Below are 24,815 nucleotides of genomic sequence, written 5' to 3'. Positions count from 1 at the left end.
TTACCCAAAAAAAAAAAAAAAGCTTTGTAAAAATAGGCTGAGGATCTATTTTTTTAAATAAACTTTTTTTAATATCCAAGTTCTCTCTTTTACTCAATGTATTAGGTCAGGTCTAATGTAAGGTAAGTTGATCCGTATGTTCTAATAGGCCGCTAGTCAAAGGTGTCCGAATTAATATGATTAGTTAGATATATGTGATCATTATTGAATAATTACTTTTGAAACTGCCGTTTATATTTAAGCCTTCTAAGTTCTAACTTTTCGTAATCTAACTTCGTAATAAATATTCTCATACTAACATTACCAAAAATATCCGAAATCTCCATTAACTTAAATTTTATAACATCCCACTAGGCACTAGCAGGTGCTAGTAAGAATTGGAGTCGTTGTCTACCCAAAAATAATTGGCGTCGTTTACTTTCCCCTCTACCCCTTGGTGTTTGGGCTGATTTTTCTTCGATTTTTTCGTTTCGTAGAATTGCTTTGAACTGATCTCTGCGGGTTTAATTCCCCTGCAGACTACCCAAAAAAAAAAAAGAATTGGCGTCATCAACACAACACTTAAGCAACATCACTTTGTCCTTCGTTTAAAACTATATCTTCTTCTCGTCACTGATTGCTCCACCCTCATTAGCTCTTTTAACTTAAAACAACAACCGACCTATAAATGTTTTCATTCTTTTTTCTTTTCTTTTTCCTGCATGATCACTATAGTGCCTCTAGTATCTTCCAAACACTGCCACCATAACAACAAAAATTTAAAGAATTCAATTTACTGAAAGAAATAAATTCTCTTCAACCAAATGGTGATAGCTTAGTTGGCGCATGGGAGTGAGGATGAGAGCATGTGTTCGAATCTCCCCAGTACCACCTTTGGGGGGAATTTAAATCTTTAATCTTAGATCCGCTCCGAATTGGATTAGTTACGAAGCAATGAATCAATTAGAATATTTCCAGAAAAAAATTCTATTCAAGTGTGGAAACATATCTGCCAAAACTCTACCACTACACTACAACAAAGTAATTAAATTTTAAAGAATTCAATTCATCCAAAGAATTAAAGGATGCCTTTAGATAAATTCTTTTTTTTTTTTTAAGAAAAATGCTTCAATTATATAATTTTTTATATAATCTTTTCATAAGTTTTTTTTTTAATTTCTGAGAAAAGCACTTGAACTAATTTTATTTTTTTGGAGCTGCTTTCTAAAAAACATCAATTATTTTAATTTTATAAAAATATTTTTTAATTTAAAATATCCTTTTTCTTAAAAGTAAGACAATCAATAGGGTGACAATTCTCTACAAGGGTCAGAACACATCTTACAATACCGTCTTAACATTACCACTATGCAATTTAATTTTCACTATCATTTCCAAAAATATTTAATCATCATCATTAACAAGTTCGCAACTACATTGTTACATTTATTAGGCCATGCACTAATGTGACAGCAACATACAGAATAAAGTCGTTATTACTCAAAGAACTCTTTCTTTTATCAGCCATTAGGACGTCATTTTCATTCAAGAAACTATCTTGAGCAATCGTAACTATGTCTTTTAATATAAATTTCATCAAACAGACCCCTCTAAATTTGTTGTTTTTACGGCATGTTAATTTATTTTTCCAATTTCTATGAATTTTTTAAAAAAAATTGAGAAAAGTGGCAACCGAATGACAAGATTCCATGAAGCATTAAACAACATAGCAGTCAACGCATGAGCAGCGCAAAAAAAAAATTTGGTTGAAGATCAATAGCCCAAAACAAACTATAAAAGCATGTTCCGAGCTCTCCCAACAGAAGAGAGGTCAGCCAAAGCATAACAAAGGCATATCAAAAGATAGAATAGAAAAAAGTGTAAAACGGTACGCTGAGAAATAATCCAGGAAAAAGAATGAAAAAAATTATATTTTTGTTTCTTCATTTTTGGAGCGTACTATTTATCAAATACACACATCTAGAATGTATCTGAAAATTAGAACAAAGGAAATACTTTCTTTATTCATTAAATACGTAGAACGTGTGGGTTATCAAAACACATTTTTTTAGTAGAAATTCATCTTAAGCGCAAAAAAAAAAAATAAGGAGAGAGAAAGCAATAGGAGAGAGAATGGCAAGAACATAACCGTTAATTTATCCATAAACGAATGAAAATATCTCTCATGAACAAATATGAGAAAATCTATTCATAAGTATATGAAAATATTTCCCTGAGCTCATCTCACGTCTCAACAGAACTTGAACAAAAAATTGTTGAAATGTCTGTCTAACTCAAACTGACTACTTTGCAAAGCATTTTTGAAAAATCTAAAATGTGGACTGGCTTATTTAAACCAAAATGGCTTCTCGACACTACTCAAGAAAAAAAAAACAAAGACAATAAGTACAGCCGACTTCTCAAAACATTTACAAATAATAATTATGTAAAAAATCGTTTGGTTAAATTCGATTTTTGAACTCAAAAAACAAAGCATTTTAATAAATAATGTTTGAAGTGTGATAAAATGAAAATCAATCCTAAACACTAAGAATTTAGATCCTCTCATGTTAAAAAAAAACATGATATGATCATGTGGAAAAATCACAACCATAGAAAAGTAAATCAATGGTTATAATTTTGTAACGACTTATTTTAATAATTTTTCTCTCTCTTCCTATATCACCATTGATCCACCTTTGTATGATTATGATTCTTCACATAATCATATCATGTTTTTTTTAACAGAGAGGATCCAAATCCAAAAACTAGTAATATTTTTGTAAAACAGCTTCTTTAAGTTCAAATAATTTTTAACTTTGTTTTGGTGACAAATCATGAGAAACTTACTACTATAAACACTGTTCAACTATAATTATGACAGTAGTTAACAGCTAATAATTAACTTGGTAATTAGCTCTTGTACTTAAGAACTCATAGTATAAATAAGATGGACTCTGTATAAAAGACAAATTCTCCCGAATTCTCTCTTTCAATAAACAACTAATCACATAAAAAAGAGAAAGAATCGATGATGTAAAAAGCCCCAGAAAATAGACCAAACTTCCGTCTCCACTATTAGGAAAATATATTGCTCTGTGAAGCTAAAAAATCTTTTGAAGATCCTATCTAGTTTCCGCTGCGCATAAAACTACCAGACTACGAGTGGATGATTTCCATAAATATTAAGTATAAACTTTGATATGTGAAAGAGACTCATGCGTCAATGGTTTGATAAATGTTTAATCAACTCTGCTCTGTAAAAATATGCTTCAATACATGAACAGATACAGTTTTCTATTTCCAATTTTTTTTTTCTTTGGGGTCGGGCAGGTTTAATACAATGACCTCTTTCAAATCACCCATGCTCCTCAGTACTATCTCACTCCTTTTGGATTATTTCCATTGCAGTTAAACCCATATGTTTGTTTTCAAAAAAAAAAAAAAAAAAAACCCAAATGTTTACTCTGCTTTACCATTTACAATTAAATGCTATTAGCTTTACTCAAGAATATGTATATTGAGTCTCACTAAGAACCGGTGTACCACGTACCTCATCAGCTAGCAGTGCTTTTCCTATTCCAAGATAAGTAGGTCGTGTCCGCATAAGGTCTGCCCCAAAAAAACAAAAGCATAATATGTAAACAGCACCCAAGCTCAACAATTGTTTGGGAGAATAAGTTCAAAAGATAGGATAGGAGAATGACAGAACATGCTTTCTTTGCAAATTACCATTATTTGGAATTCTTCGTGAGTATGATCTACATATTTTCATTATTTTTCTTCTATGTGAGAAGCTTTCACATTTTCAATTTCAAATAATAATTTCATGACTTCACAATAACTAGTATAGATATGCATTCAGATAATCTCATTAATAAGGCCTTTCACTCCTGCCCTAAAAAAATGGATTTAGTCTTGATCTGTTGATCCGATAGCAATTAATAGAAGTCAGTACATCATATGACACCAGGGTTTAAAATCCTGTAAACAACTTTTACTGCAACTCAAGAACCTTGATTACTACAATGACGTAATAATTTCTAGTGGATTAATAGTATAATTTTTATTTTTTTTTACTTTAAAGCAATTTTAAACTCAAAATAGAAGTTCTTAATAACAACTCTGTAAAGGAAAGGCAACCAAAAAAAAAAAAACTGAAAGGCTATCATGCGGTAGATTTAAGTGCTAGAGAAACTAAAATATAGCAGTGTTCAGCATCCTCCAGGCGAACTTCATGATGAAGTGGCCTCTGTTGCACAAAATAATCAAAAAGCAATTAGGTAATTATGGAAACTATTATTACCTAGGAGTTTTCACATGAAGCAACAGGAAGATAATGGAGATCAGTAAACAAAAGGTGCCAACAAATAAATTGGCAACTCCGAGGAAGTCATTTTTTCCACCAAGCCAGTTTGATGTTGACAGAACAAGCTTCTTCTTTCCACCAAAACTGTAAGTGTTATAGTTATTCTTTAGGTGCACTACTATAACATCATCTGCATCCAAATCCTCTTCAATTCTACCATACAACTTTCGGAAGCTGGGGAGAGCAGCAGTCCGCATCCAAACTATGAGATCCTCTTGATCACTGAGCTGAATAAGGGAATAAGAATGGCCAAGAGAGAGAAACAGAATAACATAATAGAACTCATTAGAATCAGCACACAAGAATATATTATAAACAAAATCAGTATATAAAGAAAATTTATTGAGGAAAAGAACTAGATACAAGAGATGCTTAGTCCACATGCCACTCCCCACCCAAAACCCAAATTTCAACTTTAGTTTGACCTATTATATGCTACTGAGTATTAATATTTCACGCTCATCCTCTGATGGTGCAACTGATTTCAAGCCAAAAGAAAAGGCGTTGAAGGTTTGCGTATATAATGGTTTTTTTTAAGTTTGATCTTCGATAGAACCCAATGGCATTGACTGAACCATGTGACCAACCCCATTGTGAGATATGATTTGATTGTTGTTGAATTATTGATCATCCATTTGCACATACATCCTTTGTTGGTGAAACTGATTATAAGCGCCGACCCAAAAAAAGGGCAGCAAAACTCACTAGAAAAAGATATTTAAACTTGCACACCTTCTCTCTTCCACATATCCAAGGGGAATCTCCATATAAACTTCCTCCTCCAAATCTCCATGAAAAGGCATTTTTAACATCAAATTGGTATAACTCTAACCCAAATATAGTAGCAAGGGATAGTAAGATTCTCATAATGTTCATCTTCGCTACAGGAGCACGTGTCCTCATTGTCAATCCCATAAATCTGAGTGCACCTCCAGACTGATCAACTGTATTAACCTTACTTTATAAAAATCTAGTGTACCATCAAACCAATATTTCAAGGTATATATATATCCATTTGCATCCTATTGGTCTCTCGACAATCTCCTATATTCCATCTTTTTCCAATGCACTCATCTCCTCATTCATGGCTTGAACCTAGTTCTTATCCTTCAATGCTTTCCATACTAATGTTGGGATTCTGAAGAAATCTATGGGTCAAATGAAGCTCTAGTGCAGCAAGGACTATTTTTAGAAGAGACTAACTGAGAAATAAGGTACTTCATGCAAGACCATTTTCCTTTCCTCAGTGCAATTAGTAAGTTATCTAGGTCAGGATCATAGTTATTCCAAGGTATAATAAAGTATTGGATTCAGAAATATAAGAACTAATATCTCTCTTCTTATTTTATTTAAGAACTAAAATGTATTAGTAAGGATGAAATGGAGTACTCAGCTTATGGAATGCTGTTCTTCCATTGAAGGCAAGGACAGGAAAAGGACTCATTTTCATGAAACATGACATTAATGGAAATAAAGAAACATCGACACGTAGGTTGATAGCATTTGTACCTTTTCCTATTAGGAGCATAATGATAGGGCCCAATTACGCAAGGCCCAAGTCAGTAATGTGCATGTGAGGGACAAAGGTAAGAAACACTAGTATGACTCCACTCAATTGGTTACTCCTCAATCTGTTAGTGCTGAGTCAGATAGTCACTTAGAGGATGAAGAGATCATACGTGTGCAAGTTGGTTAGGATGGGTTTATAAAATAGGAGAGAGGTATGAATGAAGAGATACCTAGGAGGTCAGTATTGAGAGAAAGGTGCTGAGGAGATTTGCAGGGCGTCTCGAAGGTCCCTGAATTGTTATTTCAATTTCGTTCTTCTTTTCTTTTAAACTCTAAGCCATAGCAATAATATGGAGAACCATTCTAATGATTTCTGGTGATTGTTGAAATATTAATATACAAGGTTTATTCAGTATAAAATTGTGTGTTAATTGTTTGGTTTGTATCAAATTGGTATCAAAGCTCCGTCTGGGAGCTGGGTTATGGTGTGGACGAGAAGTATGGAAGGAATGGAAGAGAGGTTACGTCTGAGCGAGCAAAGTCAAGAAGAATTGGTGAGACGGATGGAAGCCAGTGAGGTTAATCAAACGGAAATTCTTCGTCAATTAAGGGAATTAGGGACAGGTCTTAACCAGCTTAGATCTGAAGAATTCAGAAATGAAAGAAACAACTGGGATAGGGGGAGGAGGAGTAATGATTCAGAAGGATCTCATGGGAGCCGCAGGGGAGCCAATTACGGGGAGGCCAGGATACGTAAATTGGAGATTCCTATTTTTTCAGATGTAAATGCGTATGCATGGCTGACTAAGTAAAGTGGAGAGATATTTTCAGATGAATGAAATAGGGGAAGAAGAAAAGGTACCCGCAGTGATGTTGGTACTCGAAGGAGAAGCTCTTAATTGGTATCAATGGTGGGAATTAGAGAACCCGACGGTAACCTGGGTGCAATTCCGACTAGAGATTTTGTGCTGGTTTCAACCGGAAATGCTGGATAACCCCTATGGACCACTTTACTCACTGAAACAAACCGGCACGGTGTCAGATTTCCGGAACGAGTTCGAGGCGGTGGTCGGAACCATGAGGTACTCAGTCGAAGAGGTCTTGAAAGGGGCCTGGCTTAGTGGTCTGAGAATCAGCATCAGAGAAGAAGTGCTGATGAATCCAGGGTTGAGGTTGGCGTCCATGATGAAGTTAGCCCAAAAAATTGATCAAAGGAATTTGGCATGGGCTGATGAAGGGGTAGGCTATTTTGGGCCCAAAAGTGTTGTTGGGCCACACAAGACCAACGCGGGGTATCAAAAGGGAGGACTGATTAAAAGCTATGCGGGTCAAACTAATGGCTCAGACCCAAGTAAGAACTCTGAAAATACCAAATCAAATGCCCTAAATCGAAGTGGGACTGGAACGGTGACACAAGGAAACTCATCAACGAACCGGAATGATGAAAGTCAGGGGAGTAAATTTCGAAGATTGTCGAACACGGAGATGGTGGAACGAAGACGACAAGGCTTGTGTTTTCGTTGTGAAGACAAGTGGAATCCAGAACGAAGATGCGCAGGGAAACAACTTCATCTTTTGATCTTGGATGAAGGAGAGGGGAACGATGGTAAAAAGACGGAAGAAGAAGCTCAGAACGCGTTGGAGCAGGTTCACGCGGATGAAGATCTGAAGCTACAACTGCCGTTACAGAGCATGATGGGGCTCACTTCGAGTCAAGCCATGAAAGTTTAGGGTGAGGTGGAAGGCGAAAAGTAGGTGCTAATCGACTGTGGATCGTCGAACAATTTTGTGAAATCGGAGGTGGCACAGAAATTGGGGTTGAAGGTGGAACAAATGTCTCTCTACCGTGTGGAGCTGGGTGATGGGCGCAAGGTTGCATGTAAGGGTGTATGCCGGAAGGTGAAGATAGTCATCCAGAATCATGAAATCGTACAGGACCTGTTTGTTTTTGACTTGGGAGGAGCGGATACCGTTTTGGGAATGGAATGGCTTAGGGATCTTGGGGAAATCCGAGCTAATTTTCAAGCCATGACTCTCAGGTTCGTGACACAAAACAAGGAAGCAATCATTAAGGGGATCCGTCCCTGTCCCGTACGATCTCGTCTCTTAAGGCAATGTCAAAGGCACTGTTGCAGGCTGGCGAAGGGTTTTATATAGAAAAAGAGGAGTTGAGTATAAAAGATGGGGATGTTAAGTTTCCTACAGAATGGAAGGAATTGGCAAATTGACGAGTATGCAGATTTATTTACGAAGGTTAAAGGAATACCACCACAAAGGACAAGAGATCATGCTATCACACTGGTTCCCGGAAGTCAAGTGCCTAATTGTCGTCCCTACAGGTACCCACATTACCAGAAGACAAAAATTGAACAATTGGTGGCAGAACTGTTGAACGATGGGTTTATTAGGCCTAGTATTAGCCCATACTCTTGCCCAGTAATATTGGTGAAAAAGAAGGATGGGAGTTGGAGAGTATGAGTGGATTACCGGGCTCTGAATAAAATCACCGTGCCAAATAAATTTCCGATACCAGTGGTTGAGGAATTGCTTGATGAAGTGGGGGGGGGGGTCAACTGTGTTCAGTAAATTGGACTTAAAATCTGGATACCACCAGATTCGAACGAAGGAGGAAGACATCCCTAAAACGGCATTCCGTACACATGAAGGCCATTACAAGTGCTTAGTCATGTCGTTTGGACTCACTAATGAACCATCCACCTTTAATGCACTCATGAATGAGGTACTGAAGCCTTTCTTGAGGAAATTTGTTTTGGTTTTTTTTTATGATATCTTAATTTACAGTAGGAGTGCAGTGGAGCATATTGAGCACCTTAAATGGGTTTTCTCAGTGTTACGACAGAACAAATTTGCTAACAAAAAAAAATGTTGTTTTGGGCAAGCTCGAATTGAATATCTGGGTCATTTTATTACGTCTGAAGGGGTTAGCGCAGATCCGGGTAAAATTCAGGCTATGGTAATGTGGCCAATTCCTAGAACGGTGAAGGAGTTACATGGGTTTCTTGGTCTCACTGGGTATTACCGAAAATTTGTGAAAGATTATGGGAAAATAGCTCAACCATTGACTAATCTGCTTAAAAAAGAGGGGTTCAAATGGGACCAAGCAGCAGAAGAGGCCTTTCAATGGTTAAAAAAAGCTATGAGCAGTGTGCCGGTTCTAAATTACCAGATTTTTCTAAACCATTTACGGTGGTAACGGACGCTTCCCGTAAAGGTATTGGGGCTATACTTATGCAGGAAAACCGACCATTAGCATTTATTAGTCGGGGTTTTTCTCCACGCTCGTTGAACAAATCAGTTTATGAGAAGGAGCTCATGGACATTGTATTCGCTGTACAGAAATGGAGACCGTATTTACTAGGGAGACATTTTATTGTAAAAACAGATCAAAAAAGTCTCCGTTTTTTGCTGGAACAACGGGTGTTGGGGGAGGAACAACAGCGATGGACGTCCAAATTGTTAGGGTATGATTTTGAAATTCAATATCAACCTAGTAAGGAAAATGTAATAGCTGACGCTTTTTCAAGAAGAATGCAATGTTCTATGATTTCTCAAGTGCAATTACCACAACTGGAGGAGGTGGACAAAAGAGGTTCAGGAGGATCCGGTGTTATGCAATATTACTCAAGCCTTGCTGCTGAATTCTGAGACACACCGGATTTAAATTGGTATTATCCAAGGTCTCTAAATTCCTTCCTTTAATTCTGTATGAGTTTCATGATTCCAGCTTTGGGGGTCACTCGGGATTTTCTCGAACTTATAAAAAAGCATTGGGGGTAGTCTATTGGGAGGGAATGAGGAAGACTATTCAGCAATACGTTGCTGCCTGCTCTGTTTGTCAACAAAGTAAGGTTCAAAATCTGTCACCAGCGGGTTTATTACAGCCTCTGCCCATTCCGACACAGGTATGGTCCGAAATTTCTATGGATTTCATTGGGGGTTTACCAAGAGCGTTTGGGGTTGATACCATATTTGTGGTCGTTGATCGACTCACAAAATATGTACATTTTTTAGCGTTGTCTCATCCTTATTCAGCAAAAGATGTGGCTGAGTTGTTTTTTAAGGAAGTAGTTTGTTTGCATGGTTTTCCCTTGGTGGTGGTTTCAGATAGGGATAGAGTTTTTCTGAGCAAATTTTGGTCAGAATTATTCAGATCCGCGGGTACTAAATTGCACTACACTACAGCCTATCATCCACAAGCTAATGGGCAATTTGAAGTTGTGAACAGAGGATTAGAGACTTATCTTCGTTGATTTTGCAGTCCTAAACCAAAGAGTTGGCCTAAATGGTTGCATTGGGCGGAATTTTGGTATAATACCACTTACAAGGAGTCAACCGGAATGACACCGTTCAAAGCTTTATATGGAATAGATCCTCCTCAATTGTTGCGTGTGGGAAATAGTTTCTTAAGGGTGGATGCAGTCTCTTCACTATTAGCTGCCAGAGATTTAATTCTAGATGAGTTGAAAGGAAATTTGGAGAAAGCCCAGAATCAGATGAAGGTTCATGCTGACCAGCACCGAAGAGATGTTAGTTTTGAAATAGGGGATATGGTTTATTTGCGGATTCAACCGTATAGGCTGAAAACTCTAGCTTCCCGGATCAATGAGAAGCTTAGTCCCCGTTATTATGGGCCTTTTTCGATTGAAGAGAAGATTGGAGCAGCTGCGTATCGTTTGTCTTTGCTCGAGGGGTGTAAAATTCACCCTGTTTTTCATGTCTCTTTGCTTAAAAAGGCTTACCCTGCTGTGCAAAATGCTCAACCATTACCTGACATGTTGACTGAAGAATGGGAATTGCAGGTCACTCCTGCAGCTGTGCTGGATTGGCGTAGAGACACTCAAGGCTGAGTGCAGGTTTTGGTGAAGTGGAATAACTTACCCGCCTTTGAAAATTCGTGGGAGGATTTCAGTAATCTTGATGCTCAATTTCCTGATTTCCACCTGGAGGACAAGGTGCTTGTTGTGGGGAGGAGTATTGATAGGGCCAATTACGCAAGGCCCAAGTCAGTAATGTGTATGTGAGGGACAAAGGTAGGAAACACTATGACTCCACTCAATTGGTTACTCCTCAATCTGTTAGTGCTGAGTCAGATAGTCAGTTAGAGGATGAAGAGATCATACGTGTGCAAGTTGGTTAAGATGGGTTTATAAAATAGGAGAGAGGTATGAACGAAGAGGTACCTAGGAGGTCAATATTGAGAGAAAGGTGCTAAGGAGATTTGTTGGGCTTCTCGAAGGTCCCTGAATTGTTATTTCAATTTCGTTCTTCTTTTCTTTTAAACTCTGAGCCATAGCAATACTATGGAGAACCATTGTAATGATTTCTGGTGATTGTTGAAATATTAATATACAAGGTTTATTCAGTATAAAATTGTGTGTTAATTGTTTGGTTTGTATCACATAACCTATAAATACACAGTTGAAATAAATGTCATGTAAATCAAAAGCTTGATTAGGACAAAGCTTATAAAATACGGCCGACACTAGTAGTTTAACCATGACAACTTCTCTGGATCATCATGTTTCTGACCGTTGTCATTCTCTCCAATTCCCCTGCAAATGTGGGAAATGAAAAGCTAGGATGTGTCACAAGAGGGCTTGCAACATATAGCTGATATGCATTTGACCAAATCTTCAGAAAATATATTAGGTGTCATTGAAACTTAATCAGATATTTGCGCCCTAAAATATTCAGCAAGACTGATTATATTTGTTGAAGAGCTTTGAGCATAATTCATCATGGACAATGGTTGGGAATGACAATTACACAAAGGTTTAGTTAAGAATTCTACTTGAGGAGATACTTTTGTAATTGTTAAATATTGAGATAATGGCGAATGGTAACAATAAACACCAAAATCTAAGTGCTTTTCTTCTAGCCGACTTTTATTGTATTCTTTTGCCAAAGTCTGAAGCTCATTTCCATTATGTTCCCTTGGCAAAATCTCGAGCTCATGGTCATTGAATTGTATTGTAGAACATTCTCTTTTGGTTAAAAATTCAAGCATAGAAACCTCAATGAATCGTGCTCTAACTGTTGTTTGACGATACTTTATACTTTTATACTTAGTAGATGGATATGCAAAAGACAATTGCTAATCAAAAGCTTTATGGTACAAGGAGAGAAGTTATTTCCAAATATACTACTTCCAACCCTAACAATGCAATTTCCTTAATCAATTGAACAAGAGATGAACACCTATTTACAAGTGTATTTTCGAACAAGCATTTGACCTGAAGTTGGTCTTGTAATCTTCTCTCTAGCTATAGAAGCTCTTGCCTCAAAGTATCGTGGACTCGCATGTAGGGGTCCATTATTTTCTAGCTTTAGCAAATTTCACGAGATAACCCGCATCTAGCTTTATTCGGTTTGGAGCCTTAAGGTGATTTTCTGGATTATCCTTAACTCTTTTCTTCTTTGATCGCTTATGCCTTGGAGTTAATTTTAATCCGAACATTTTATTTTCGCTACCCCCCAACTCCCATATGCATTAGGTGAAACAGAACCATTAGCCACTTGGTAAACTCGTACCAGGACCTATTGCAGCCTAAAGGCTCCTCCTCCCTTTTGTGACCGACATGAAACACTCCCTTGGAGGAGCGATAGATCCTACACCAAACAAAAATGCTTTCCAACAGTACCCCAAGCCACTGAGGAGGGGAGAATGTGATGTCGTCTCCTCTAAAGCCCACACTCTGTTGTGCTTTATGTTCCTTAATGGGTTAGCTTGAGAGTCCAGATTTCTGGACAATCCACTTTAGCCCAATTTGATGACACCCATGTTTTTTGGGCCCACTTGACTCAATCAAACTTGTTGTCTCACATGGCCACTCCTTACATAAAATAGACATGGAGAAACTATTCTCTTTGAATTGGGCTAAGTGCACCATTCCAGAATAAAAAATTTGGATCGGGTCTAAAAGATGACCCAACTCTTTGTTTGCCCAAATATGATCCTTCTTCAACCTCTTACATGTTCCTAGCTGCTTCTTTATTCCATGGATAAGTAGCGATGAACCCTCCACCTCACAAATAAATTCAAGTCCAAAGGTTTAGGTAACGGTGATGGGTGCTCCACCTCCTCCGTTGATTGTGGCTTCAACTGTTCTTGCACTACCTTTATTGAAACATCTCCTTCATTCATGGCTTCATGAAATTCATTGATCTCTTTTACTTCCATGGTTTGTTTCCACGATTTCTTCTTGCATGTGCATCATCGGAGTCCTCCAATCTCCTCCAACATCCTATTCTCTTTTTATCGAATCACCACATGTTTCCACCTTCTCTGGCAGAGATTTTTTCTACATCTCAAACTCAGATTTAAGGAATATTGGTCCTACATATCGAAAGGATTCTTGAATCTCCTCACTCCTCTTCTCATCATCCTCAACCTTCTTCTTCAGCGTCTCTGTTTTTGGTTTTGTTGATTCTGATTCACTCATCTTTCAAACAAATCTCAAGTTGGTATACCTATAAAAAATCTCTTAAAAATGTCCACCAACTTGCATTTGGATGGAGTCAACTCCAACATATGTACCAACTTCATGCTCGACCCTTAAGTATCTTCACCGCTTCGGACAACTTTGCAGACTCAGGAATTCCCTTTGCTTGGCAGTGTTGTTCAACACTGATAGGCCACCTATATCCTTCTCCGCCCCAAAAATCTGGAATCATCTTCCTCCTCTTCTTTTTTTTTTGGTTGGTTTCAACGCTCCAAGATCAAGAGCTTTGATACCAATTGATAAGATTGGATCCGAATCAGAAATCAAGGAAATTAAAGAACACAAGCAAGTTTTTGGACCAGATTACTATTTGGATTTTTTGTATATTGATGAATCAATGGCTACAGTAATGGAAATTTGCAGAAAAGGAAACTACTACACAACAATGCTGTTACAGAAAGAAAGATCTAAAGACAGAAACTATAAATCAACAGCTTAGAGAGATGCTGAGCCTTCCAAGTCCCAATTTCAATTCCAATTCCAATTCCCAACTGATTCCCCTTCGCATGCCCAACTCAACATATAACCAATCTTCCTAACCAACTTAGACAGCTCAGCACCTACATAACAGAATTGCACACACTTAATTACGTGTGCTATAATCCAGAATATTCCCATGACTAATTATTCCTATGTGACACCTCTTACCATACACCTTCACATGTTTCGTATCAGAAACATAGACTTAAGTAAAAGGAAGATGTCCAAGACATTGTGTTATAGCCAAATTTGAGAAGAGACTCTGAACTAGATTGATGACAAGAGCACAACAACTTTTGATCAGTATCACCTTCAGCTTGCATATTGAGGAGATAGTATAACCCTCCTTGTTCCTTAGTAACTCCAATTGTCCTCCCCGTGGCAAGATATTAAAAGACACAATGAGAATAAAAAAAGGTTACCGCACAAGTTTGGTCTATGGTTAGCTTTTGAATAAAAATAACACTACTGAAAGTTTATGAACATGGAGCAGATTGTTGAAAACTTGAAATATAGTGAAGAATACCACAATCTGCAACTTATCTATACGATACATTAGCTATAGTTATGTTCTACTTACCAAAAGAGGGATAATAAGTAATAACTAATATGACAAAAAATGTAAGGAATGGAATGGAATGTGATCAGTACTCGGTAGCACCAAAGTCAATACAATACTAGAGGCATTAATGGATTGAGAACATAAATTCTCACCCATCACAGTCAAAGTACAATGGCTAGAATGCTTACTGAGAGGATCAATGGGAGTCCGAACTCCGAACACACTCCAGCTTACCTGTACTAAGGGTTCAAACTTCAACTCCCACCTTTGGGGCTTTCCCAGTAATCTTAGGGTCTGAAGGTGGCCAAAGGTTTTCATGAAATGTTTAGGGCTTGCTATTTGGGAGGAGGACTGGAAGGACTAGGAGAGAGCAGATATGGGTAGAAAAATCCAGGACAAGATGAATGGCGCAAACAGGGAGGAATAAATTGCAATAAGGGCGGCTGATATGAGGGCTGCAATGAAGGAAGGATAGGGTCGATTTGTAGAGCCAAAGTTTCTCACATCAGGAACTCTCATACCAACTTGAATGAGAAAAAGACTGAATATCATTTCAGAATAATTCTTAGTACATGGTTTCATTGTAATATATAGAACTAGCTGAATAATTACTTTCATAAAATAATGACTAATCTACGCTAATGGAATATTTTACTATAATTACAAAAAATTACACATTATGTTGTAGAGCATGCAAGACTGATGTGTGACTATTATGATAGATGACAATAAGAAAAAAGACTCAATATATAATTCAAAAACTTAGAACTTACAGGAATACTTGCATCCAGGTTTCCGCCCCCAATCAAGGTCCCGTTCTGAAAATTAAATGGGTAAACATGCTTCCCAAATTTGTGATTGCGATCACTCTTCCATGCAATGTTCTTCCTATTGATCTTCAATTCGGATGGCCCACGACTGAACTGATATGTATCATTGAACAAACTCCAAGCTATCAACCCACAAGGTACAATTGGAAGATTATCAGAGGACTGTAAAGGTTTACAAGAACTGGTGCCATTGTATCCAAGTCCATGTAAGAGCTGCAGATCACTTCTACTTTTGACATACCTGAACATATTTTTAAGATTTGAAGGAGCAGTAGAGAAATAAAATAATGTATTTGAAGGTAAATCTGGGAACATGTATGTTTTGGATGGAAAGAAATGAACCAGGAATAAAGAAACGCATTTTATTTTATACTCTAATTCAAGAGACCTTCACTAGACCTGAAATACTTTTGGATATAGTACATTATATTAATTCCGAAGACAAATCAATGACATGCACAGCAATAAATTTTCAAAATTTAACAACAGGTGAGATAAAAGTTGAGAAAAATAATCCAGAATTGCATTGGAGAAATGACAATAAGTCCAAACACAATCTAAGAAAAGAAATGATAATGGAGCAGTTAGCCCCAGTACACAAGGCTCCCGACTTGCGAGGGTAGGGTGAGAGTCGAAAACCAACTGGCCTCATAACAGAGCAAACATTTAGCTTTGCTCAATTGAATGTACTTACAGAAGCACTAACTTGGAATAAATGATTTCCCATATCGAGAGGACCGGTACATGATATATAGATAACTCGTATATTGACCAAAACACATACAAATAAACGAAAGCAGATAAATTGGAAAGAGACAGAACAAAAAGATATAAGATGAAGTTAAGCATTGACCTCATCAAAATAATACTTTTTGTATTTCTTTTGAAGACTTCATCACTGTATTGGAAAAGAAGAAAATAAAGAATGCTTACCGTCGGTGGTTTTGGTAATAGTTATCAAGCTGATAGTAAATATAAATTGGTGCTCTCATTGGCTTAAGTACCTACAAACAAGTTGAAAGCACAATCAAGAGACAGTAAAAAGATCAACTTTATCGTAATTATTCAGCAAAAATATCAGTTTAGTAACCAGCCCAAAATTCTTCTAAGATTAAATGAGGGAGGAAAAAGTAAGTGAAGAGTGTTATGAAAGTCAAGTAACAGCAGAAAAGCATGTAAGCAAATATCACACAATTAAATGTCCTTTAGAGCAATGACATAAACCATCACCATCTATTACCAGATAAGATTTCCATGATTCATAATAAGGAGTGATTATTTATTCCTTACAATTGTCTTGGCAATTTTCATATTTTCTTCTGCTTACAAATGCTTACTATAAATGGCAACCAAGTCACAAGAAGCCTATGGTTAAATTAGTATTACTTAAGCTGCTCGTCTCCATTGTTTTGCTCTTGGTTTTTTTAAACCCCTTTTAGGAGGATATCTATCCAGTCTTATTTTATTTGTTTCTGTCCTCTGCTTCCTCTCTTCTCTCTAATATATATTTTCTTTGTCTATCACAGAAAAGTATAAAGAAGGTAACCCTAGAGTATAGGTAAAGTTGCTCCTTTATGACTAAAAGGTTAGCGGTTCAAATGTGGGAAACAACCTCTTTACAAATATGTAAGGGTAAGGTTGCATACAAGAATTGCTCTCGCCTCACCTTCGCTAGTTGGGGTTTAATGAAGAGTGGTTTTTTATTTTTTATTTTTATCCCAACAGTCTACTTCTAAATAGCAAATGAAATCACAATCTATTTCATCTAAATTTGCTTTTGCTAGGAAAAAAAATTGCTAACAATAATAATTGACACAGCCATAGAACATTACTAGAGAGGTTTGTGAATCCTGTTGCAACTTCCAAAGATGTTTAGAGGTAGCCAACCACTCATTTAAACAAGTAAGGAATTATGTGCCACCAATTTATTTTATTGCATATTATGAACCCTGGAGTGATAATCAATGAATGATTTAATTAATCAAAAAATAAATCATCTATCACCTTTAATAATCGTGAACAGTTTTTGGAGATTGAGTCATCTTTGATATATGCAACCTTGTTATTTCTGAATTCTTCAGGTACACAATCAATGTCATACCTGTCCACAATTTCAACAACCTGCAAATCCATAGGACAAATAAATATTGCAGTAAGCAGATAGAGCTGGACCAGACATTAGGGAATAACAGAGGGAAAATATGGTTTTTTTTATTGATATGACCTCCCTTATCCCTGGATAAAAGGAAAACCCAAGGTTAGGAAGAGAAAGAATGGTTACAGAGCTGCTGTCCCTCAGGAATTTGAGAACCTGGTCTCTCCCACACACTCCCAACTTTACAACTGAATAATATCTCCTATCTACCCTTTTTTCCTTATATCCTACTTTTGACCATTTAGAGAATATTCTCCAATATCCGGCAACCCCTAACTAATTTATCTAACAATATCCATAATATTCAGTAACTCCGCCTATGTGTGCTTACATGCATGGTCTGTCCTAAGCTAGAGGGTTGGCATTAGGTGTGGTGAGCTAGCTGTAAAAGAAAACAGCTATATTTATGAGATGAACCCTTATAATTTTTTGTTGGAGCGTACCCTTCTTAGCGACACATTGCAACCAGACCCCAGGTGTAGCAAAAAATGGGTTAGGGCCCTTGCCACAAGGAAGGTGTAGTGATAAATAGGCTAGGGTCCTTGTCCTAAGGCAAGGCGCCACATCTTCACCCAGATTTCATGACAAGTATGTCAAGGTCCCAACATGCAGATGGGTGGGCATGGCGGGCAAGAAATGCCCAGAGGTTAACGATTGGGAAGCTGGAACACTGGAACCTTAACGGGTAAATTGAGAGAGTTAGTAAATATTTTTGCTAGAAAGAAAGTGAACATTGTTTGCTTGCAAGAAACTAAGTGGATTGGAGAAAAGACTAAGGAAATAGAAGGTACCGGTTTCAAGTTGTGGTACATGGGTATAAACAAGAGTAAAAATGGTGTTGGGATTATGATCGTAAAAGCTTTAGAGATAGAGTTGTTGACATCAGAAGAAAAGGCGACAAGATTAGTTTGGTTAAGCATGTAGTGGGCGATTTAATTTTGAATATTTTTAGTGTGTATGCCCCCCAAGTTGGATTTCAATTAAACGATAAGAACCAATTTTGGGAAGATTTGGAAGAGATTTTAAGGGGGATAGCACGAGAGAAGATTTTCATAGGAGTAGATCTAAATGGTCATGTTGGTAAAAGTAGTGGGGTTTTGATAGAATTCATGGAGGGTATATAGCTATGGGATGAAAAATAAGGCAAGAGAGGATACTTGAACGTTGCATTAGTTTCTAATTTGATGCTAGCAAACACTTTTTTTTCAAAAGGAGTCACATTTAATCTCATTATAGCAGCCAAAATTGTAACCGGATTGATTTCTTTCTTGCTAGAAAAGTAGGTATTACCTCATGTGTTGACTTTAAGGTCTACCCTGGAGAATGTGTCGCTACGCAACATAAGCTGGTAGTTTTAAAGGTTCAGTTAAACAAAGTACAAAAAATGAGGAAGAGTGCTTAGAACCCAATAATAAGATGGTGGAAGCTAAAAGAGGAAAAACAAACAGAGTTTAAGGAAAGAATGTTTCATGAAGGACTATGACTAATAAAAGAGCAAATGAAATATGGAATGAGATGGCTGTATATCCAAAATGTGGGAAGGGGGACATTAGGAGAAAACAAAGGGAATAGATTTCAAACAAAGGAAACGTGGTGGTGGAATGAAGAGGTGCAAGAGGCAATTAAACAAAAGAATGAATGTTATAGATGTTTGCATAAAAATCCTGATAATAAGAACTTGCAAAAAGTTTAGATTGGCGAGGAAAAACACTAAGAAAGCAGTGCGAGAAGCTAAAAGCAATGTTTTCTTCGATTTGTATACAAATCTTGGGAGCAAGGGTGGTGAAAAAGTTATGTATAAACTTGCAAAAGTAAGGGAAAAGAAAAGTAAAGACCTCACCCCGGTTAGATGTATCAAGGACGAAAATCAAAAACTTTTGGTAAGAGATATAGAAGTAAAAGAAAGGTGAATGAACTACTTTAACAAACTTTTTAATGGGGATGGCAATAAAAGTGAGGTGGATTTGGAGGATGCTTATGATGATTTCAACAGAAGGTTTATGCGCAGAATCAAAGCGTATGAAGTTAAGGAGGCTTTAAAGAAGATGAAAAATAATAAAGTTTTGGGACTCGATAGGGTCCCTATCGAAGTGTGGAGAGGCCTAGGTTACGAGACAATAAATTGGTTGACCAATCTTTTCAATAAGATTCTCCAAACAAATAAGATGCCTAATATATGGAGTAAAAGTATACTTGTGCCTATTTACAAAAACAAGGGAGATATTCAGAATTGTTCTAACTATAAAGGCATTAAGCTTATAAGCCATACTATAAAGTTGTAAGAAAGTTATTGAACAAAGCTTAGGGAGAGAAACCAAAGTCTCTATAAATCAATTTGGGTTTATGCCAGGAAGATGTACCATGGAGGCCAATTTTTTGGTATGACAATTAATGGAAAGATATCGAGAAAAGAAGAACGACTTACATATAGTGTTTATAGATCTTGAGAATACATATGACAGGGTTCCAAGTAAGATTCTATGGTGGGTTCTTGAGAAGAAAAAAGTACCATCAAAATATATAGAGGCAATCAAGAATATGTATGACAATGCTATTCTATGTGTGAAAACTTGTAATGGAATATCAAGTTATTTTTCCATCACGGTAGGTGTACACCAAGGTTCTGCTCTAAGTTCTTATCTCTTTGCCCTAGTTATGGATGAACTAACAAAAGATGTTCAAGAGGAAGTGTCATGGTATATGCTTTTTGCAGATGATATTGTGCTCATTGATGAGACCAAGGGTGGTGTTAATAGAAAACTAGAATTGTGGAGAACCACGTTGAAGTCTAAAAGATTTACATTAAGCTAGAGCAAGACTGAGTATATGAAGTATGAGTTTTCTTAGGTAAGTTTAAGATTTCGTGCACCTGCTTGGACAAGAAGTACTCAAGAAAAATACTTTTCAATATCTAGGATCAATTCTGCAAAAAAGTGGAGAGATTTACAAGGATGTAATTTATAGAATCAAAGCAGGGTGTATGAAATGATGTAGTGCATCAAAGTTTTTGTATGACCGCAAAATTCCCCTTAGGTTAAAAGGAAAATTGTAGAGAACATCAATAAGGCCTGCAATATTATATGGAGTTGAATGTTAGCCAACACATAGGCAACATGAGCATAAAATGGGAGTAGCAGAAATGAGGATGTTAAGGTGTATGTGTGGTCATACAAGGATGGATAAGATAAGAAATGAAGTGTTAGAGATATATAAAACCATTAATGTAGCCTCACCGAACAACTTACGTTTTTGTACAGTTTTTCAGCACAGGTGGGTGAGTCTGTCATTGTCCACCCTTCAAGTCTAGTGAGCTCTCGTGTGAGAGGACGTATTAGAAATATATATAATCATTAATGTAGCCTCATCGAACAGCTTAAGCCTTTGGGTTAAATTGGTTCTTTACATGAAGAAATTCAACGAAAGGTGGGATTAGTACCGGTGGTTGAAAAGATGAGAGAGCATAGATTGAGGTGACTTGGGCACGTGATGAGAAGACCCCTAGATTCTCCCATAAGAACAAAAGTTTGTTATCAAGAGCTTGACACAACGAGAAGAAGAAGTAGACCAAAATTTACTTGGGAGAATGTAGTAAAACAAGACTTAATGGAGTGAGATATAGATTGGCGAATGGTATGTCTTAGGATGGATTGAAGGAAAGCTATTACCATTATGGAGGGTTAGAACCGAATATCTTCCTATATTCCAGCCGAATATCTTCCTATATTCCAGACGGTCCCTTTTTAATCTTTTTCCCTTTATCTTCCTTTCTTTCTTTCTTTCTTTACCTTTTTTTTATCTTGTCCTTTCTTTACTTTCCTTCTTTTCTTTTATTTTTTTTTTCCTCTCAATCTTTCTTCTCTTTATGTATTCTGTTTTTCCTTTTTGTTATTTTTTTTTATTTTTACTTGCTTATTCTTTTTTTGCCTCTTATGTATCTTTATTTTCACTTTATTTTAATTTATTTTTCCTTTTAATTGCTTAGTTCTATTTTTAATGGATAATATTATATATATTTTTTAAAAAAAATATCTTTTTTTCTCAATCTTTTTATACTTTTCATTTGGGTTCATATGTCACCGACCCCAACTAGTTTGGGATAAAGGTATTGTTAATGTTGATGTATCCATTAATATTAGGTAATAATATCCACCATATCTATCAATATCAATTAATATCAGGTAACTTTAGTTACTATATCTATCTATCAATTACCATCGGTAACACTATCTACTATATCCAACAATATCAATCAACCATAACTCTTGTTACTAACAGGCCTGGCCCAACATGATCATTGGGCCCATCCTTATTTCTCCTAAAGTACACTTTCCTAAATGGGGGCCTACTACTGACATAAACATGAGGATTTTGAAGGGAGAAAAGAAAAAATTCACTGCATAACATTAAAGGAAGTAGAAATGATTTATACACTATTCGAGGCACGAAGTGTAACAAGTCCAACGGGAATGAAAATGAAACCCATCAATAGAAATGTAGCAATGACCTGCATAGAACATGGTTAAGATTTAGCATGTACATTTTATAGAGTAAGGAATCATGAAATATTCAAGTATTGTTGAAGAACTAACTGCTGCAGGTGTAAGGACAGGTTTACATGCTGGAAGGTTCTGTTGTGTAAACTGATAGAATGCTGCAAAACCTCCAAAATGGCAATCAGTACAAGTTTCATTAAGAAAAGAAAAAGGTAAGGAAAAATAAGAAATAAAAGAGTTCAATACAAAGGACTTGTCTAAAGAAGAAACATGTAAAAGAAATTCAATCTATAGGACATTTCTGACTTACTTTCTAGTCTATGTAGAGGCCAAATATAATAACAAGCTTTATTTCTTTCCAAAACAAAGTCAATTTTCAAGTAGAAGAGAAAAATGTATATAATGCATTGAAACGGGATGCATCTGCAAAATGATTCCTCAATTCTTTATGTATTAGGTCACTATAATGTATAATATAAAAGATCTGAAGTTAGGTTGCAGCATGTGCGAAAGAACAATAAATATGAAATTTTTTGAAGTACAGAAACAAATGACTACAATACAATTTTATAGAAGTGAATAAATGAAATCAATTATTCTGCCAGATCTCCTAAAACTGTATGTTTGCAACAATGTCAAAGCTTAAGTACAATATTCAAAACTCAGGCATTTGACTAGAGAGAACATCTAAATACAAAATTCTACATCCTTCTTTGTAACTGCTGATAACTAACCTCTATCTCTTGATAATAGTTACTAGATGTGAAATAATTTACAATATGATTCTAGTCGAGGTGACTAAAAAAGAATCATTCCACAGCATCCAATTCAATTATTCAAGTATGAACCTCCTATAATCTGAACTATCAATATGCTGCCCTACTAAGTTTCCAGTCTAACACAGGTCATATGGGGAAGAAAAGAAAAGGAAAGAAAGGGATTTATTCATTAATTATATGATTGCAGCATATGAACAAAAAATTGTCTATCAGAAAATCCATCCATGCAATGCCCAAACTTTTTGCGTTCTAACTTAACAGAACTAGTTGAAAGTAAAATGCACGCACCACCATGTCGTGTCGAGCGTCCTGGAATTTCCGGCACTCCTGCACTTACTGTTGATGAACTCCCTCCATCGTGATCCATTATCACAGCTTCCCAAGTTTCAGAGGTACCTCCACAAATGAACCTACCCAATTTGCATCAGCACTTGCATTTGCCAACACTGCATTACAGGTCAAATAGTACAAGTTAATCCTTAATAGCTTCCAGAACTTGCCTTCAGTAATTGAAAAGCAACAAAATAGTACAAGTTAATCCTTAATGCTATCTGAATTCAAATTTGCCTACTTGAAAAGGCTTTTGGTCAGGGTAGACGACAGAGCATCTCCAACCACAATAAATAAATAAATGAAAGTAGCATTTTTTCAGTCTCAATCCCGAATAAACTAAAATTGCATGACTTGAAACCCAAATCTGCATTCTATTTTCTTTTCCTAAATGCTCACAAACAATTTGCAAGAGCGCCAATGTCAATAAGCGAAAGAAAATTTCGATAACTGTTCAATTCTAAGATAATGTAAGGAAAAAGCGAAAAAATAATAATAATAAAGGAACTCAAATTGATGATTCTATACTTAACAGGAAAGATAACTGTTCAATACTGATGTAATTCATGTACCAAATTGAACCTCTTACTCTGATATAATACACATAACCAATTCCAAACACCGTAGCTTTCTAATTTCTAACTGAACTAAATTATTAACGGAAAGGAAGATTTCATTTCAAAATCCAAATCTCAACAACCAGGAAACTAGGCATTACCTGGAATTTCGTGTAGATCTTGGAGTCGACCGAAACGTAAATCGAAGAGAAAGCAATGGAAGATTCGAAAATGGAAGAAATAGGTAACCCAAAAAGTGAGGAATCAATGAGTATATATGTATATTCTTAGCTTGTAGAGAGGAAAGTGATGGCCACGCCAGAGAGAACGTGAACTTTCTTTTATGTGCAGGCTCTACAATTGTCTTTCCCTTTATATTATTATTTATTTTAAGGCTTTAATATTTATAAAGTGAAGTAAAAAAGTTATCTACGTTTGCTTTCAAAACGACATCGTTTTGGTTGAAAATTTAAAAATTATAATAAAAAAAATTATTATAACCTTAAAATAAATTATAATTACAAAAATATCTTGATTTCTGTCTCAAAACGACGTCGTTTTGGATTCAATGTGGATAAGTTATCTACGTTGAAGATAGAAAAAGTGAACCTTTATTTTAAATTAAATAAATAATTTATTATTTTAATAATTTTAAATAATAAAATAATTATTTTTTTAAATATCGAATACGTAATAAACTTAATTAGGTTAACGAACTTATGTCAATATTTTTATTTTTAAATATAGATAAGTCGAAGATATAAGTCAAATTATAACTTATGTCTAGAAAAGCAGGCCTATAAGGGATTAATGATTTTTATATTATAGGAGATAATTTTAACTTTTATTAATATATAAAAGTGTGTGAAACTTACATAAAGAGAAAATAATATGGGTTTTTTCACCCTTTTGCCCCTTATTAATTAATTAATAACCATTTTGCCCCTGATTCGAAACTATCTACCAATCTGCCCCTCTTTAATCGACTACCTTGCATTTTTAATCGACTAAACGGTTGTTGGAGATTTAATCGACTAAATCTCTGTACTTAATCGATTAAAATCATACTGACTTATTTTTTTTTTTTTTGTAAAATATGAAGATTTAGTCGACTAAATAGGGAGATTTAGTCGACTAAATCTCCCAGCAGCCATTTTTTGTCTGTTTTGGTCATTTAGTCGATTAAAAATGCAAGGTAGTCGACTAAAGAGGGACAGATTGATAAATAGTTTCGAATCAGGGGCAAAAT

At 36.0% G+C, this 24,815-nt stretch overlaps 1 protein-coding gene across 3 annotated transcripts; it reads right to left on the bottom strand.

Annotated features, from left to right (window-relative positions):
• Positions 1-3,305: 3,305 nt before the first annotated feature.
• LOC133295613 (putative ALA-interacting subunit 2) lies at positions 3,306-23,859 on the bottom strand. Of its 3 annotated transcripts, none has more exons than XM_061494453.1 (9): positions 23,728-23,859; positions 22,968-23,125; positions 21,997-22,067; positions 21,837-21,911; positions 17,257-17,373; positions 16,186-16,256; positions 15,196-15,493; positions 4,286-4,575; positions 3,306-3,591 (listed from the first exon to the last, which is right to left on the bottom strand). In XM_061494453.1, exons 2-9 carry the CDS (start codon positions 23,044-23,046, stop codon positions 3,537-3,539), a joined length of 1,056 nt encoding a protein of 351 aa, XP_061350437.1. In that variant the 5' UTR covers positions 23,047-23,125; positions 23,728-23,859; the 3' UTR covers positions 3,306-3,536. The 3 variants fall into 3 exon arrangements, with proteins under 3 accessions (XP_061350437.1, XP_061350438.1, XP_061350439.1); XM_061494454.1 differs by having other exon boundaries at positions 21,997-22,058; XM_061494455.1 differs by lacking the exons at positions 22,968-23,125; positions 23,728-23,859 and having other exon boundaries at positions 21,839-21,911; positions 21,997-22,058.
• Between the last annotated feature and the right edge of the window lie 956 nt (positions 23,860-24,815).

Source organism: Gastrolobium bilobum, unplaced genomic scaffold (assembly GCF_033153095.1).
Source record: "Gastrolobium bilobum isolate Gb01-03AN ecotype WA unplaced genomic scaffold, APGP_CSIRO_Gbil_v1 utg38780, whole genome shotgun sequence".
NCBI lineage: Eukaryota > Viridiplantae > Streptophyta > Magnoliopsida > Fabales > Fabaceae > Gastrolobium > Gastrolobium bilobum.
This window is presented reverse-complemented; position numbering and strand designations above follow the sequence as displayed.